Below are 16855 nucleotides of genomic sequence, written 5' to 3'. Positions count from 1 at the left end.
TCTAATTATTCGAATTTGATATGTTAATTGCTAAAGATGACTAAACATCAACCGAAACGTCCAGATATGGAAATTCGTCTCACATACATGTGATGATAATTTAAATACGTTATTATTAAGCGCATCTGTGACCGCGCAGTTGTTTACTCTCACTTGCCCGTTAATTATTCATTTTTTATTGTTAAAATCAATTATAGTAGTGCAAAATTTTTAAATAAGTTTTCACGATATAAAACACGTGTGAATTTAACTTTAGAAAATCACTGCTTGATAGAGAAAATATCATAAATTAATTAGCATTATAAATTAATTAGCAATATCATAAATTAATTAGCATTATTATACTGATAATAACAAATTTTAAGAAGTTAAATAAAAATATTAAATGTTTTGCAAGTTTCAAAATTTTTTGGATTTAAAAATTTTATCTTTAATTACAAATCGAGAAATTTCAAAAAAATATTAACATATCATTTACATAATTTCATAATTAGGAATAATTGAGGTGTAATTCATAAGTTACATGCAATATTTGTACATAAATTATTTGTGTAACATGAATACAAAAGACTTTTCTGCTTTAACTTAATTCTAAAAAACAACAAATACATTGGAGATGCAATATAGATTACATTTGCGATAACAATCAATTTTCTTTTAGAAAATCGAGCTTAAGATCGTAACCCTCAACTAGTGCAACTTGTTCACAAAAAATAAATTCAAAAGTAATAAAATTTTATATTATTAAAACGAGTTTTGTATGTATTGTAAACTTTAATGAATTTTGCTAATCTCATCTCATATTTATTCTTAAAAAAATGGATTGTCCTTAGTCACACATTTAAACAAATGTTAAGAGATATAATTTAGGACAATACATGTAGGAAATTGTCTACAAATTAAGCACACTGCAAAATATCAAGAATATATTGGTCAAGGGATAACGATTATTATATTATATATGTTGTATGTTTTGAAAATAGGAAGCGTCCGTCGCTTATTATAATCGCGTGTCGGTATATTATATATTACAAGTAATTTCAGTCCATAATAATATATAATTTAAGAGATGCATCATAAATATTTAACGGTAAATATTTCTTGTTGGCTTGATATACTACATATTTTATGGAACTATCGTATTATACTATGTAGAACACAAATGTCATTCTCGATTGAAAAAGCATTTAAAAACGCTTAAGGATTGCCTTCCTATAGTGTTTCAACTAAAAGTTATAGTTTCCTAAAGTTTCTTCAACCTTTTCTTTAATTTTTGGTAACATCGAGGTAATTGGCCATTAAGCAATCACACAAAGCATATAATTTTAATCATCCGAGAATGTCTAATTCAAAGTAGCTAGATAAGTCTTCAAGATTATTCTGAACATATATGTTACACACACACATATATATATATAATGTATATATATATATATATAGTGTATCTCACTTATTTTATTGAAAAACTATAATACTCGAAATCTTAAAATGAGGATTAGAGCATATATTTGGCACGATCAAGAGGTATTTGCAATCGCTTTCTAATATGACGTGATGTACTTTCTGTATCGATTGATCTGGCCCATTAGAGTATGTACAAAATTCATGGAAAAGCACAATAGAATTTTGACAGGGCTCAAATAAATTTATTTAAAAAATATATAGGTATTAAATAGAAAAAGATAAAAAGTTATTTAATACTTATTATTTTAAATAACTTCTTCTGACCTATTTCTTATTCAATATTTTAAACAACTTGGGAAAAAATGTTATATAATGATCATATTATATATATAATTATATATAAAATATGTTAATTTTATATATAATTATATATACGTTTTTCCTGGGAAGTTTTTGGAACTAATTTTATATTCTTTATTTTAAATAAGTTTCTGGAACCTATAATTTTATATTTTTTATTTTAAGTCGTATCAGTTTTACCGAGCCCTGTATTTTTATTCTTTTTGTGCATTCTTAGTTCGCGTTAACAGAGTAAAAATAGAGATAAACTGTTCATTGTGTAAAAATAACAATAAAATAAAAATAAAAAAGTAATACTTAATTTATTATTAATTATAAGTTATAATTAATTATAACTTATTTTTTTACATTAATTACAACTTATAATTAATTATATAACAAGAAAAGACTTAAAAAGTAATTAATGTAATATTGCAAAAAAATCTAGTAAAAAATAATAGAAGCAAATTCAAATCATCTTACAATCTCGTTTCCATATAAATTTTTCCAAAGAATTTTGTTTTTCTACACTAATTTCATAATAGGCCAATTTCTTCACATTTAATTATTACATAGAATTTTCCTCTCAAAAGTTGAGACGGATTTAATTATGGCCATCTGTTTTTATGTACATTCGGTACGATAAGTATCTAAATTTATGGATACATCAGCTCGTTGTTATGGGTGTGTTCCCTTCTTGGCAGTGCAACCATCATAACGTCACAACAGTGCACTGCCACAGCCGTTCCAAAATTACTGTGGTACTGCCAGCATTATTGTAATGTCGTATTTCGGAACGGTTTTGCAGTAGACTAAACAGACGCCATGAATAAACGCATTAAATTGTCAATGAATTTTGAACGAAAGCAGCAGCGATAGTTCTTCCGAAGAAGATGAATTAATTATGGGATCATCAATTCAAGCAGTTCGACCTCGTGTTAAAAATTATATGGACACAGTTAATAAATATTCAGATGTGGAATTTAAGAGTCATTTTCTGTAAAATGCACATGCATCTTCTGCACTTAAATATAATGTATATATTTTTTTATTTCCTGAATCGGATGAATATTTCCACGCGTTATGCTTCTTTAAGCGACGTCATATTGCACTGTAACTGCCTCACCTCGAAAGCCGCAGTAGTCGCAGTGGCAATATGGCTACCATTTATTGAGATCATTTATTGACAGAGCCATTCATTGAGGGAACTAGACTAACAATAAAGCTCTATATATCAAAGTAGCGCATTCCTTTGATCTGAGCCGAAATGCCGACAACCTTCCTATTGGCTATTTCGACCGCCATTTCGATTAAGTCGTCTGCTAGTCGTTTGTAGTCCAATAAGCGCTTAATATTATTGGGTATGGTTAGTAGGTTCAACATGGAGGACCTATGCGCTACTTTGATATATAGAGCTTTAAACTAGACGCTGTCGCTGCGTAGTAATAGTGGAACAATTTTTCAGTACTATCAGTACTGGCAGTATATATAGGAACACACCCTATGTCGGACACTTTCCAAGGAGAACAAGAAAGAAAATAATCTCAATTTGATGTTATATTGATTGATTATTGACCAAAATTATCATTTTTTCATGATTAACTAATATGAATTCCTTGTTGTCCTTGGATTGTATTTAAATATGGTTATTACACGATGAGTATTTGTATCCGAGCATCTGGATATTATGTAACATCGTATAAAATCCGCTATAAATTACTACTGTCTTCTTTTGGCACGAAGTTCGACAATAACACGCGTCACGAACATTGAAAATACAATAATCCCGAAGTCATTCTTCATTTACATTTGTGTTAAATGTTCCACAATACCTTGACGTTCTCAAAAAGTTATGATTTCAGGAATATACACTAAATAGTCATCATTAATCTTAATAGTGATATCTAAGTATACATGCCGTGAACTATTCTTAATGGCGCTTGTTTCTTTGCACTGTTAGTGTTTGCTATCTATTTCTCAAATCGGCTGTGTATTTATATTTCTAACAGATCAACGTTTTTAGTGAATCTCGCAATGGAGTTTAGGTACTTTGAATTCGAGAGATTAGATTTCTCTGTCGACAATAGCTGAATAATGTCGCTTATGCTTTACAGAATAATATTAGATATAATAATAATAATACTATACGAAGTTCAATTCTGCTAGTACTATAAAATCTTGATTTAGCAGCAATTCGCTCATATCCAAATCCTTTTACACATAATGACTGTGTATGCCTAATAAAATTATTAATTGTATTTGAAGAGTTGTGAACAATGTTAAAATTGCACTATCCCATTAGACATGCTTATAGTATAGAAGTATGAAAAATAATTGCTTTCAGTACTTTTCGGTACTCAAAGGATCACAGATTGCATCGATCAACTGGTAAATAAATAATTCGATAAACAAACAAATAAAGAAATCGATAAGGGACTGGAGGCGGAAGCGATTTTTAGTTGAGAGGATGAGGTTTCAGTTATGCTCGTAGCCACAATTTGCGTAGTAATGGATTTTCTGATGGTCTCGCAGGTGGTGACGGTGCTTGAATCGCTTCTTGCAATTCCCGCACTGAAATCTGGGCCCGACGCCGCACTCGAGGCGCAAATGCCTCGTCAGGTTACACTTGTGCGAGTAAGTGCGGCCGCATTTCGGACAAAGAAATGGTGGCCCGTCCTCCGCATCCTTCACTCTCTTCCAAACTGTAACATTCGTCGGAAAGGATAAGATATATACGCAATCTCTCCCTCTTTCTCTCTCTCTCTCTCCTTTTCGAGCTCTCACGAGTCAACATATGCAAACTAGAGAAGCATTAGGCGGCTAAATAACGCAACAAAAACACCGAATGTGCGTATAGCGAGTCATGCCGCAAGTCAGGGCGATTATCACACACAGATTTCTTTTTCTGACAAATAGATTTCATTCCATTTGCGTACGCACGCTTGGTTCTGCGTCGCGTCTGTTTTTTCTCTAAATTACATACATTGTCAAAGTGTTCTTTATGAACGCTATTTATTTATTATTGCTATTGATCCTTTTGTGTGATAATCTATATTATGCTACGTATTGCATGGCATTTTTACAACAAAAATATATCTCTAAAATAAATAAGTTTGATTATATATCTGACTATATCGGGGATAGACAAACGATCATCAGAGTCCTCGACTTAATTATATATTTTTATTTGTTATATAATTTTGTTGTTACAAGTTTTGTTGACTATAATATTTAATGCTTATTTTAAACATTTTTATTTTGTCTAGCATTCATTAAGAAAGAAATTCGATATCTATTTGGTACATTTTAACATTTGAATTCGAATATAAAAATATACATATTTTATGTAATACGCATTTTAAATATTTCTTTCATATCACACATCGCAATTTTTGTCCATCTCCGATTTAAGATATTACTTTTAATACAGATATTATTGCTACATGCATTTAATAATTACCTACGTTCTCATTTATACAGGGTGTTGATAAGTAATGATAAATCTTTTGCACAGGGGCAGAATAGACTAAACTAAAAAGAAAAGTCCTCTACCATTTTGCAATTTTCGTAATAGTTAACACGAAATTAAATGCTAAAAATTGGTCTTCAATAATTTTTTACTCAAATACTATCAACTTTACAGAAAAACTGTAGGAGACAAAAATTGTTAATTTTCTTCTCATAAGTTCTAAGAATTATTTCAGAATTTTTTCAGAATTTTTTAATACCGTATTTTCTCATGTTGGTAAAAATAAGAAAATGCAGTACTAAAAAGTTGATAAAAAATTCTAAAAAAATTCTTAGAACTCTATGAGAAGAAAGTAAACAATTTTTGTCTCTTGCAGTTTTTCTGTAAAGTTGATAGTATTTGAGTAAAAAATTATTGAACACCAATATTTTCGACAATTTTTAGTAATTAATATTTTGTTAACTATTGCGAAAATTGTCAAATGGTAGAGGACTTTTCTTCTCGGTTTAGTCCATTTTGTCTCTGTGCGAAAGATTTATCGTTACTTTTGGAACACCCTGTAATGCGCATAATAATAATATTAAAAGACTATTATAATGATCACATAATTGATAGTATTGATTGTGAACTATCATAACTACTCCAAAAAAAATTTGCAAAAGAATCACGCATTAGCGGTTAATTCGTAAAAAAATTCGAAGATTAACATTCATACACATAAGTTATCAAATAATAATAAAATGCAGTAGAGAGGAAATTAATATGCAGGGTCATATCTAAATATTAACAAAATTCTGGATCACAAAATATGCGTGTTTATTTTTACTGCAGTTACATAATGTATGCAAAGATATGTATATTCGCGTGTCTATATAAATTTTAAGTCTCTATACGCATATATCTAACAAAGAGAGCTTATTACATGCATCGCATGTCGTAGGCACTCCTTTGTATAGACTATTATATATGTATATATACATATATGTATATATAATATATTATTATTTACATATTATGTACAATATTATTACATTTATATATTATATATACATACAATACATACATATACATATACATATATGTATATATACTATATGTGTTCAGACTATTCGTTTCGTTGGCACTCTCTACTATTTACTCTCTATGTCTATCAATCTAGAATGCCAACATGGGCATAATCATTTGAAACACATGGAGAATTTAATTAGCTTTTTACGTGCTAATTTGTTGCTGTAATCCCGATTTTTGTGCTCAAGCCGTTTAGCCGAAAATGAGTTTTGTGCTGATTTTTAATAAAGTTAGAATGCATTTAAAAAAAATAATAATAAAAATAAAAATAATAACACTATAATTTTGTGCTAATTATGTGCTTTTAATATACCATAATTCAAATATTATTACTCATCCCTTTGGACCGGTAAATTACCCCCGAAGCGATCAGTCACTTCCTCTTACAAGAATAAAGTGCCAGTTAAAATGCAGATAGCGAAATGTTCCTAGGCTCAAATTGTTCCTCCATTTATGTGCTCTCAAAATATGTACAAGATTTTTGTGCTTATCCCCTTTGACCGGTAAATCACCCCCGACGCGATCAGTCACTAATTTTACTGTACTACTGAGTAATTTTACTGTACTACTTTTTGGGGTGATTTACCGGTCAAAGGGGATGAATACAAAAATCTTGTCGTACATATTTTGAAAGTACATAAATGGAGGAACAATTTGAGCCTAAAAACATTTCGCTATCATGCATTTTAACTGGCATTTTACTTTTGTAAGGGGAAGTGACTGATCACTTCGGGGGTAATTTATCGGTCCAAAGGGATAAGTACTAATATTTGAATTATGGTATATTAAAAGCACATAATTAGCACAAAATTATAGTATTATTATTTTTATTTTTATTATTATTTTTTTTAAATGCATTCTAACTTTATTAAAAATCAGCACAAAACTCATTTTCGGCTAAACGGCTTGAGCACAAAAATCGGGATTACAGCAACAAATTAGCACGTAAAGAGCACTAAATTCTCCATGCGTTTCGAATAATTATGCCCATGTAGGCATTCTAGCTTAATAGACATTTACTCTCTTACATTCTAGAAATATAGGCATGTTCTTATCACTATCTGTTGTCGCACTCAATGTGCAGTGGAAATACACAGCATACATTCTTCTATCCCACGTTTTCAAATAGTTTTTCATTCGTATACATTACACGTTATAGCTGCATTAGCATTTTGCACGTTCGACAATCACAGTTTATTTCTGATTATAAATAATGACTTTAACTCTTTCAAGTAAATTCTTTTCATTATCGGCAAACAGGCCACAAATATATATGTGCAGTTATACAAGACGTCTTGAAGAAATGCATTCGTATTTCATATGGGTAAATGTTCAGAAAAGGGGCGCCATCTCCAATGACTTTGATCTTGACATATGTTGTGCAAGAAAATTTTTGTTTTTAAAACAGGAAATCCATTTTAAAGCAGAGATTTTTTATTTCATGTGGTTAAAACGAGACGTCAGTTTTCAAACTTTTTTGTTAATAACTTTTTAATGAACAGCGACCGCCTCTTAAAACCTGTCGGAGGTCACTCAGGGTCATGATCTTGACAACATATGTCAAAGTCAAGATCATTGGGGGTGGCGCCCCTTTTCTGAACATTTACCTTCATTTGTAGAATTAATAAAATAAATTTAGTAAATTAGTAAAATAAATTCTCGTTTGACTTATATACCTTTTTTATAGACATCTTGTACACAATGGAATTTAGTCCTCAACATAGGTATGATAAACTTAATACTACGTTTAATGGCAGAAATGCAGTTTAAGTTCAAACATTACTCACAATCAGTCTACCATTGTTGGACAATAAAAATTGTTTGAACAGAAAACCATTATGGCAGTGGATCAGTCTATAAACATTAACATAAAATTTGCTCTGAGACTGCTATTAACAAACATACAACTTATACAAATTTGATTACAAAAATTAATCGATTTGTTTACATAAATCTCATCTAGAGTAATTTATAAAATATAATAATAATTTTTAACATATTTAATTATGTACATATATAATACGATATAGATACTATATAAGATTTAAAAACTGAAATTTGAACACGTTACGTACATAAAAATTACTGGCTTTAACAATACCAATAATCTTACTGATATTGAATCTTTCATTTATGGAATAATTTTTTAATTATATTATAATAATTTAATTAGATATTATAATTATTACATTCGCAAAATCGCAAATCTGACTAATTAGAACAACTAAAAAGGCATCTTGTTTACTAGTGGTAACTTTGTTTTGCAAAATATAGGCTAAATTCAAGAGTTTTATCTTAATAAGAGTTTCTTGTACCTATTTCTTGCAATTTGACAATTGAGAGATTAAAATTATTTAAACTGATATGATGTTCTTTTTGATACATCAGGTATCTTGTGTATGTATGTGTGTGATTCCTATCTCATGTCTTATTCCTATCTTATTCTTTGGGAGACTTCATAATTACATACCAAAGTTGTTCCATCAATTGTTCGCTCGTTCGTATGATATCACTTTAAACAATTTTGCTATATACATACATATTAAACATATTCTTAGTTCAAAGCTGCTTGTGTATGATAAAATATTTTTAATATTATATTTAGATCATATAATTTTTTCCTCAATTAATGAATAAATAATTCAATTAATGAAGATCTACGAACAATGCTTAATTGTGCCGTTTTCTTTGTATCGATACAAATTAGCTAAAAATATCAGTTATATTTGTGAATTATTAGTTAACTCTACATTTGTTTATATTTATTATTTGGATTTTCTGAATATTTATTGTCTACGATTAATCACAAAATGATATTCGCATCTAACAGAAATGAGCAGAGCGCTACAGTACTTCTTTTTCTAAAAATCCAAAGAAATTAACAAAATTAGAGTTAACTTTAAGTCTAGAAAATGTTCATTTGAGACATAGTATTCACAAATACTTTTGTGAATTATTCAATACAAAAAAAGAAGTAGAATTTGAAAGTTTCAAAAACTTCAACTTTTTAATGTAACTTGCACATTTTAAATTCAATTGAAATTACGAAATGCGCGCTAAATTCAATTTAAACTACGAAATGTGTGAGATTTTCAAAGATTATTAAAACTTTCAGAGCGCATTTTCCTCGCGTAACTTTCAATGGCACCAAATGGTCTAAGATTTTTGATGAGTTCTCATATGTAACAGCAAATTATGCTTGTGTTTGGACTTCTTGTGGCAAATAGGACATTCGAATTGTGGCTCCACACCGCACTCAAATTTCATATGTCTGTTTAACGAGTGCGGTCTCGTGTAGGCATTACCGCAACGTTGACAATAGTAATAGGAATCGCGATTACTCGCGGTTACCTGGTTGCTGCTGACTTCTGTCAATGGTTGGCCATTTTGAATTTTCTTAGTGGCGATATTATCGGGACAAACACTTGTTTGATTTTCAATTGCTGTTGTTCTCGTTGTTGTCTCTTTCGTCAACTGGTTTTCCGCCATCAGACGTAGATACATTGTTTGATACTGATAGTACCATTCGATGGCGTCACCTGGTGAGTGCTTGCGTTCTAGAAAACACACAAGAGAATCAGTAAAACTTTGTCAGAATTATTACGTCCTTTTGCCATAGGGATTGGCGATCACACTTTAGTCTAGAAGGAATTATTTATTACGGGATTACGACAAAGACACGGACATACACAGCATGAGTTGAGTTACACGTAGCCATTCACCATAAAAGCAACTGTAAACAAGGCATCCTTGATTGGGTTTTTTATAGGATTACAGGATCTCTTTTTCATAAGAGGAGGGAGAAAACTTGTTCTCATTTCCTTGAAACGTGCTTTCGATATATTTAATATATGTAGGCAAAATTACATTTTGTTTGTTAAAAATATTTTTAGTCTGTTGCATTATTCGCACTAAAAATGCTAATGGAAACTATAGTTTTATTGCATTTGGTCGAGTCTATAATAAGGACATGTAACTAAAAAAATATAATTAACTCATTTAGTTCTATTTATAGAATGTTTATAATGAGATCAATATAAATAAAGTTAATGAACATTATATATATACATATACATGATATTGTGACGATATAATGACTCTAATTAAAATAATAAATAAGTTAAATTATCACAATATAAAATTTGGAAAATATAATAAAATTTCGGTTGTCGCTAAAAAACAACGCTATTATAAAAAGCAGAAGAATATTTCTTTTAAAAGTAATATGGCAGTATATTTTTCTATGTCTTTATTTTTTGTTAATTATTCAGTTCAATTTTTAATATATAATAATTTATTTTTTTACATATATTGAATGACATAAAAACACAAAACAATTCATTGCTTCGCAAAGAATTTTCGGAAATTAAATTAAATCTTATATCTTTTATATATAACAAATTTTAAATTTTAATAATGATTAAGATACAATATTATAAAATGTAACAAATTCAATATAGAAATAATTTATGATTATACACGTACTTGATATTCTATTTTTGCAACATATAGAAAGATGAAAGATCATTTGTTCTTATAACATTAATAAATAAATAATTTATAATATTTATTATTATCTAACTTATAAATAAGAAATCTTCTCGGAGCGAATGTCATTAAAAAAAAAACCTATCTCTATCGATGTATTGCTGATAAATTTCGATCACAAATATTTTGAGCGTCGCTTCGAGATGCAGTCACAAAGCTTAAGGGCCGACAGGAATGACGACAAAACTCATCATTTACAGTACAGATACATATCTGTACTGTATCATGTATTGTCTTATAGAAGAAATATTTTGCCATGAGAAACTTGTTTTGGCTTATCTCTAATGGAAAAAAACAGTTGAAATTGTTGAAATCAATAATGAAATCTTTGAAATGAGAAATGAAAATCATCGAAATATTATTGAAAATATTTCAGCATAAATAATACTTTTAATATTGAAATACTATAAATTTTAATGATAATTATATATACAATGAAAATTAATGAAGAGTAACGAAAAATAATTCACATATATTTAATATAGATACATGCTAATTTATTCAAAGATATTGAACACTGAATTATATCGAGTACCATGAATCCTAACAACAATTATTGAAAATGCAAAAAAATGAAAAGTAATGTAAAACATATAATACTTTTACAATTTATTGTATACTGAAATATGCTGAAATATTATAAATTCATAGAAAAATGAATGAAAATATCTGAAAAATAATTAAATGAGAACAAAATATACAATATTTTTACAGATTTATTAATGAAAGTTACCCCGAAAAATGGAAACAGAATAATTATTTAAAATGTTGGAATTAATAGTTGAAAGATTGTAATGAAATTTGCTGAAAAGTAATGAAATCAGTTAACATTGACGAAAAGTGTTGAATTGATCTTCCTACGAGTGCCGCTGGATGTCGGTTCTCATATATAAAATTTAGTCGTGCTTTCTATTAGCGTTTTTTACTGGCAGAGCTGGTGCGCACTCAGTGCACTTTAAAGCCGTTGTACACAAATCGTCGTAAAAATGTACGTTTGATAAAAATATAGAAACAAATTAAACCGCAAAATCCTCAATACATTTTATTGTAGTCTACAATATGTTATCCAATTCTCAATCAGAAATTGGAGACAATGCGACAAGAGTGAAAAACCGATGTTACTTCTTGTCAGCGTTTAAAGACGATATATAAATTTGAAATTGACATTCGAAGGAGGAAGGTAAAGTAATATTGGAAAATAGTGGGAAGTGAAACTATGGAGGGCGAGAGGGAATGTAGAGGAACGGGGGGTAGGAGGGGATGTAAGGATAGAAGCTAATTATAAAGGAGAGAGGGAGATTGTGTGATTTTTTTGTAGGTAAGATTCAGGCAATGATTTTATCTCATTTTGTTTGTTTAACCATGTCGTTGTCTTTTAATGTGAATCATTTCAGGCACCAATCTCTTGTTGTAAGAAGATTCGTTATCTAAAATTCTCACATCATTCCATCTGAAATTGTGATTAAAATTGATTCGATGGTCAGATATAACAGATGGAAAACCTGTTTTTTTCTTGATGTCCGAAATGTGTTCGCGTAATCTAGTACTCAATTTTCTTTTAGTCTGACCAACGTAGCTGACCTCACAATCATCATATGAGATCTTATATACCACATTTTGATTAGAGAGCAATTCCAATTCTTCTTTATAAAACTTTTTAAAGTATTGGTAATGAAAAAAGCCAATTTGCAGTGGAACATGTTAGAAATAGATAAAAAGCTTTTAGAGATCGACTTTACATAAGGTGGAAAAAAATTTTTCTTTGATATGAAAATTATGAGTAGTCTGCTTATTGTGTATTTTTGAGAAAAATATGGATTGCATTCGTTAGATTTTTTTGTTGAAACCGAGGTAACAAATGGAATATTTTGTCTACATAACTAATGATTGTGCCTCTTTTGTGACAGAGAGGATGATTTGAATGGAAATTGAGGAACCTGCCAGAAAATGTTGCTTTATGATATGTATCAAATATAATTCTCTGATTGTCAATGATTATTGTTGTGTCAAGAAAACTCAATCTATCGTTAAAACCAACTTCCATAGTAAACTGTAATCTTGTGTGTAGAGAATTAAAAATGTTTAGTGTATCGTTGATAGTATCTGATGGAAGTGCAAGAATGATGTCATCAACATATCTAAAATAAAACAATTTGTTTTATTTATAATTTTGAGATTGCCACTTCTTCAAAATCTTGCATTATAATATCAGCAATTATGGGAGACAACGGGAAATCTATTGGAGTATCAAAAACTTGTTGATCAAATGTATGATTGAAAGAAAAAAAAAATTTAAGACAAGACTCTAACAGCAATAATGAATTCATCTTTAGAAATGTTTGTCTTCGTGGAGATATGGTCCCATCTCTTAATAACGCTATCTAATGCTAAATCAATAGGAATATTCATAAAAAGAGGCACCATATCAAAAGAAGCTAAAACATAGTTGGCTTCAATACATATGTCATTTAATTTGTCGACTAAATGGAAGCTATTCTTTATGAAACTGGGAGCTAGTAGTATGCTGTTCTTAATAATGTTGTGTAAATCGAGTGAGAGATGATATAATGGGCTGTTAATAGATGAAATGATTACTCTCAGTGGGTTACCAGCTTTATGAATTTTTGTTAGTCTATAAGTTTTAGGTATATTGCCATCCGTTGTATGCAATCTTCGATATTTTGATTCTTCAATGAAACCCTCGCACCTCCATCTTGTGAGTAATACCCGAATTTTGAGTTAATTTATTCGTCGGATCTTTTTCAATTTTTTGGTAAGTGTCTACATCCGAAAGAATCTCCTCCATTTTCAACACATAGATATCCTTGTCAAGAACAACAGTAACATTTCCTTTGTCAGCATTCATAATGAGTAGATTCGGATGGTCATTAATAATTTTTTTTGTTAGGTAAAGCCATTCGGAAATAAGTTTATCAGTGGAGTTTCGAAAGGGAAAATTATTGCAGAATCTGTTGAGAATTGGAATGGAATTAATTTTGACGAAGTTAATTATGTTGTTCAGACAACCAGTTATACCACTATTATAAAATATTTTTTCATTAAGTATTTTTCGAGTTATAAGGCTCGAAAGTTACAGTACAGCCGGCATTAGCATTACGCAAATTGTCCGACCGACAGCTAAAACCTCTTGAATGTTGTTCAGGATCATGTCCTGGATAACATTTGTCAAGATCAAGGCCATTGGAGGTTGCACCTCTCATTTTCATTTTTGTACTAAACATTCATTTTTACGTAAAAATAAAAATAAGAGGTGCGACCTCCAATGGCCTTGATCTTGACAAATATTATCCAGAACATGATTCTGAACAACATTCAAGACGTTTTAGCTGTCGGTCGGACAATTTGCGTAATGCTAATGCCGGCTGTACTGTAACTTTCGAGCCTTATAACTCGAAAAATACTTAATGAAAAAATATTTTATTATAGTGGTATAACTGGTTGCCTGAACAACATTAATACAATTCATTATACAGTGTCCCATTTTAAATAATGCATTAAGAATTCTCGAAAACTATGATAGATACGGAAAAATGTTTCAAACAAAAGTTGTATGGTTCGGAGGAGGACATAAGAAGGTACAACTGATTTGACCTTGGGTGGCGTCGCCTTATTTTCATTTTTGCACTAAAAATTCATTTTTACGTAAAAATGAAAATAAGAGGTACAACCTCCAATGGCCTTGCTCCTGACAAATGTTATCCAAGACAACATTCAAAAGATTAGTCGTCGGCCGGACAACTTGCTTAATACTAATGCTGGCTGTACTATAACTTTCGATCCTTATAACTCGAAAAATACTTAATAAAAAATACTTAATAAAAAAATATTTTATTATAGTGTTTTGAAAAGCTCTCGAGGTAAGCTACAAGAAAATGTAATGAAAAATAGGGGGTTCCATTTGAAAAAATCGACGTGACCTTGACCTAGCCTTGGCGACGCTACCAAAGGTCAAATGAATAGTACCTTCTTATGTCCCTCTCCGAACCATACAACTTTTGTTTGAAATATTTTTCCGTATCTACCATAGTTTTTGAGAAATCTTAATGCATTATTTAAAATGGGACACCCTGTATAACCAGGCCTATATAACTGAAGCTCAAATTATCTGCAGATATATCAAATTTATAATTGTACATGGTTTTCGCATGTATTCTGGTGAATACGTATAAAACTATGTACAAATGCATTGTATTTTTGCACTAACGCGAAGCTAAATATTTTGTATTAACAATATTTTGTATTAAATTATATTAACGAATTATAATGAAATCTTAATGAAATAATACTGAAAATGGGTGAATTGATATAAATTTCAATATGAAATTCAATAATATTTCGCCATGAGACTTTTTTTGGCTTATGTTTTATAAAACTGTGAAGCTTCTTAAAGAGCCAAATTTTGCAATTTGAACATTAAAAATATTATAATGAATAAAATTATTTGCATTTTAGCTACACTATACCCACAGAACAACAAGTCACGATAACATCAAAATGATTTGTTTTGCTTGGATAGTGTAGATCGAGTAGGACATCAGAACGAATTTTTATTTTGTGCTTTTTTTCTAAATAAGTAAATCGCTTTTTAGCAACATACAGACATTCTCCAATTACGAATATCACAATTATATTAGGATTTTCTCACTATTTTAGCGTAATAAGAGAAATTCATCTCCAACAGAGATCTTCATCGTGACTCCTGTCGGTCTTTAAATCAGATCACGTTTTTTTAGTCCGCGAACTTTCGAAAAGGAAAACTTTCCACGAGAAAAAGTCACCCGCAGTGATGTGCGGTAATATGATTTCGTAGTTCATATCGATACTTGAACTTTCGATCGCACGCATGACAAGAGAACTTTTTCTCCTTGTTGCCACAGTCCACCCTTTGATGCCTCTTCAGACTGTCTAACCATTTATATTTCTTGCCGCAATCGGTACAAACATAGTGGGTCTGTAAAGTCTGTATCATCGGCATATAGGAGTCTCCGCTATACATCTGAACCGGATAATCGTCACCACCTCCTAAGGTATCGTGTACTTTTGACGACGAGTACGTCTTGCTTGAGAACGGAAGGGAATCCTGACTTTCCTGACCAATGCTGCGCGCCTTTCGTTCCAACATCCACAGGGCATCGTACTCCTCCGGTTGATCCGCTCCTGCGATAAGAAAGCAGAGCGTCGGTGATTAGGTGACATCCGAATTGCGTAAAACAGGGTCGAAAATTACGACGAGAGACTCGCGTTGCGTTACAGCTATTCGGTTTGAGATCGAGGCTAAGTACGAATGAACGGCATGCAACAATATCATAAAGCTCGAAGAACTGATAGGAGCGATTCCACGAGACGCGTCAGCAATTTATTCTGTAATATGGGATTCGAAATTCTCAAACAAATTTCTATATTAATTCTCTACGCGTGCATAAAGAAGAATATTTTTAGGATGGAAGTTATATAAATTGTACTTTTGATTTATTGAATTGATAATATTTCACTTCGTAATCGAATTTCTATAATCATTATTTCACGCTTGAGATCGGAGCACACAGAAAAAGCGACATCACCATTTTCGACATTTAAATAATCATCATTTATTTATTACACAATTATTGTCGCAATTATTCCAAAAGAAACTAAATTCTACGATCGTTTCTTTTCATGTATCTATGACTGTGATTTTTTAATATTTTTGTAAAAAAAACTTAACTAATTGTGCATAGAAGTATAAGTAGAATACAATACATTTGTATGTGTAACTTACATTCGTATATATAACTTACATATTTTCATCTTACGTTGTGCGACTAACAATAAGAAACTTATAATCGCTGTTTGAAAGAAAAGATTTTACTTGTTGGTAATATTTAATATGAGATATATAATCTATGTGTAATAAATTAAATTCTAATAATTCTTATTAATTTGTATTGCAGTGACTATCAAAGATTTGGACGAAATTTATATAAATATTTATATATAAATATTTTTATAAATATAATATAAATAATA

General features: G+C 30.2%; 2 protein-coding genes across 2 annotated transcripts; both read right to left on the bottom strand.

Annotated features, from left to right (window-relative positions):
• Positions 1 to 9436: 9436 nt before the first annotated feature.
• On the bottom strand, positions 9437 to 13694 carry LOC108726945 (longitudinals lacking protein, isoforms A/B/D/L). Its single transcript, XM_018454787.1, has 2 exons — positions 13556 to 13694; positions 9437 to 9837 (listed from the first exon to the last, which is right to left on the bottom strand). The coding sequence occupies exons 1-2, from the start codon at positions 13692 to 13694 to the stop codon at positions 9437 to 9439; spliced, it is 540 nt and encodes a 179-aa protein (XP_018310289.1).
• Positions 13695 to 15623: 1929 nt separating this feature from the next.
• LOC108726944 (longitudinals lacking protein, isoforms F/I/K/T) lies at positions 15624 to 15971 on the bottom strand. Its single transcript, XM_018454785.1, has one exon. The coding sequence runs from the start codon at positions 15969 to 15971 to the stop codon at positions 15624 to 15626; it is 348 nt and encodes a 115-aa protein (XP_018310287.1).
• Between the last annotated feature and the right edge of the window lie 884 nt (positions 15972 to 16855).

The sequence above is a fragment of the Mycetomoellerius zeteki genome, unplaced genomic scaffold (genome assembly GCF_001594055.1).
Source record: "Mycetomoellerius zeteki isolate Tzet28-1 unplaced genomic scaffold, Tzet1.0 scaffold458, whole genome shotgun sequence".
NCBI classification, from domain to species: domain Eukaryota; kingdom Metazoa; phylum Arthropoda; class Insecta; order Hymenoptera; family Formicidae; genus Mycetomoellerius; species Mycetomoellerius zeteki.
The sequence above is the reverse complement of the archived record's forward strand: the minus strand, read 5'-3'. Positions and strand labels throughout refer to the sequence as shown.

What these genes read in the sequence shown, in the direction of transcription:
- LOC108726945 (XM_018454787.1), bottom strand. Translation starts at nt 13,694, where the DNA reads ATGAATGCTGACAAAGGAAATGTTACTGTTGTTCTTGACAAGGATATC. An exon ending in TAAATTAACTCAAAATTCGG is followed by an intron (nt 9,838 to 13,555) that starts GTATTACTCACA and finishes TGTGTTTTCTAG; the next exon opens with AACGCAAGCACTCACCAGGT.
- LOC108726944 (XM_018454785.1), bottom strand. Translation starts at nt 15,971, where the DNA reads ATGTTGGAACGAAAGGCGCGCAGCATTGGTCAGGAAAGTCAGGATTCC.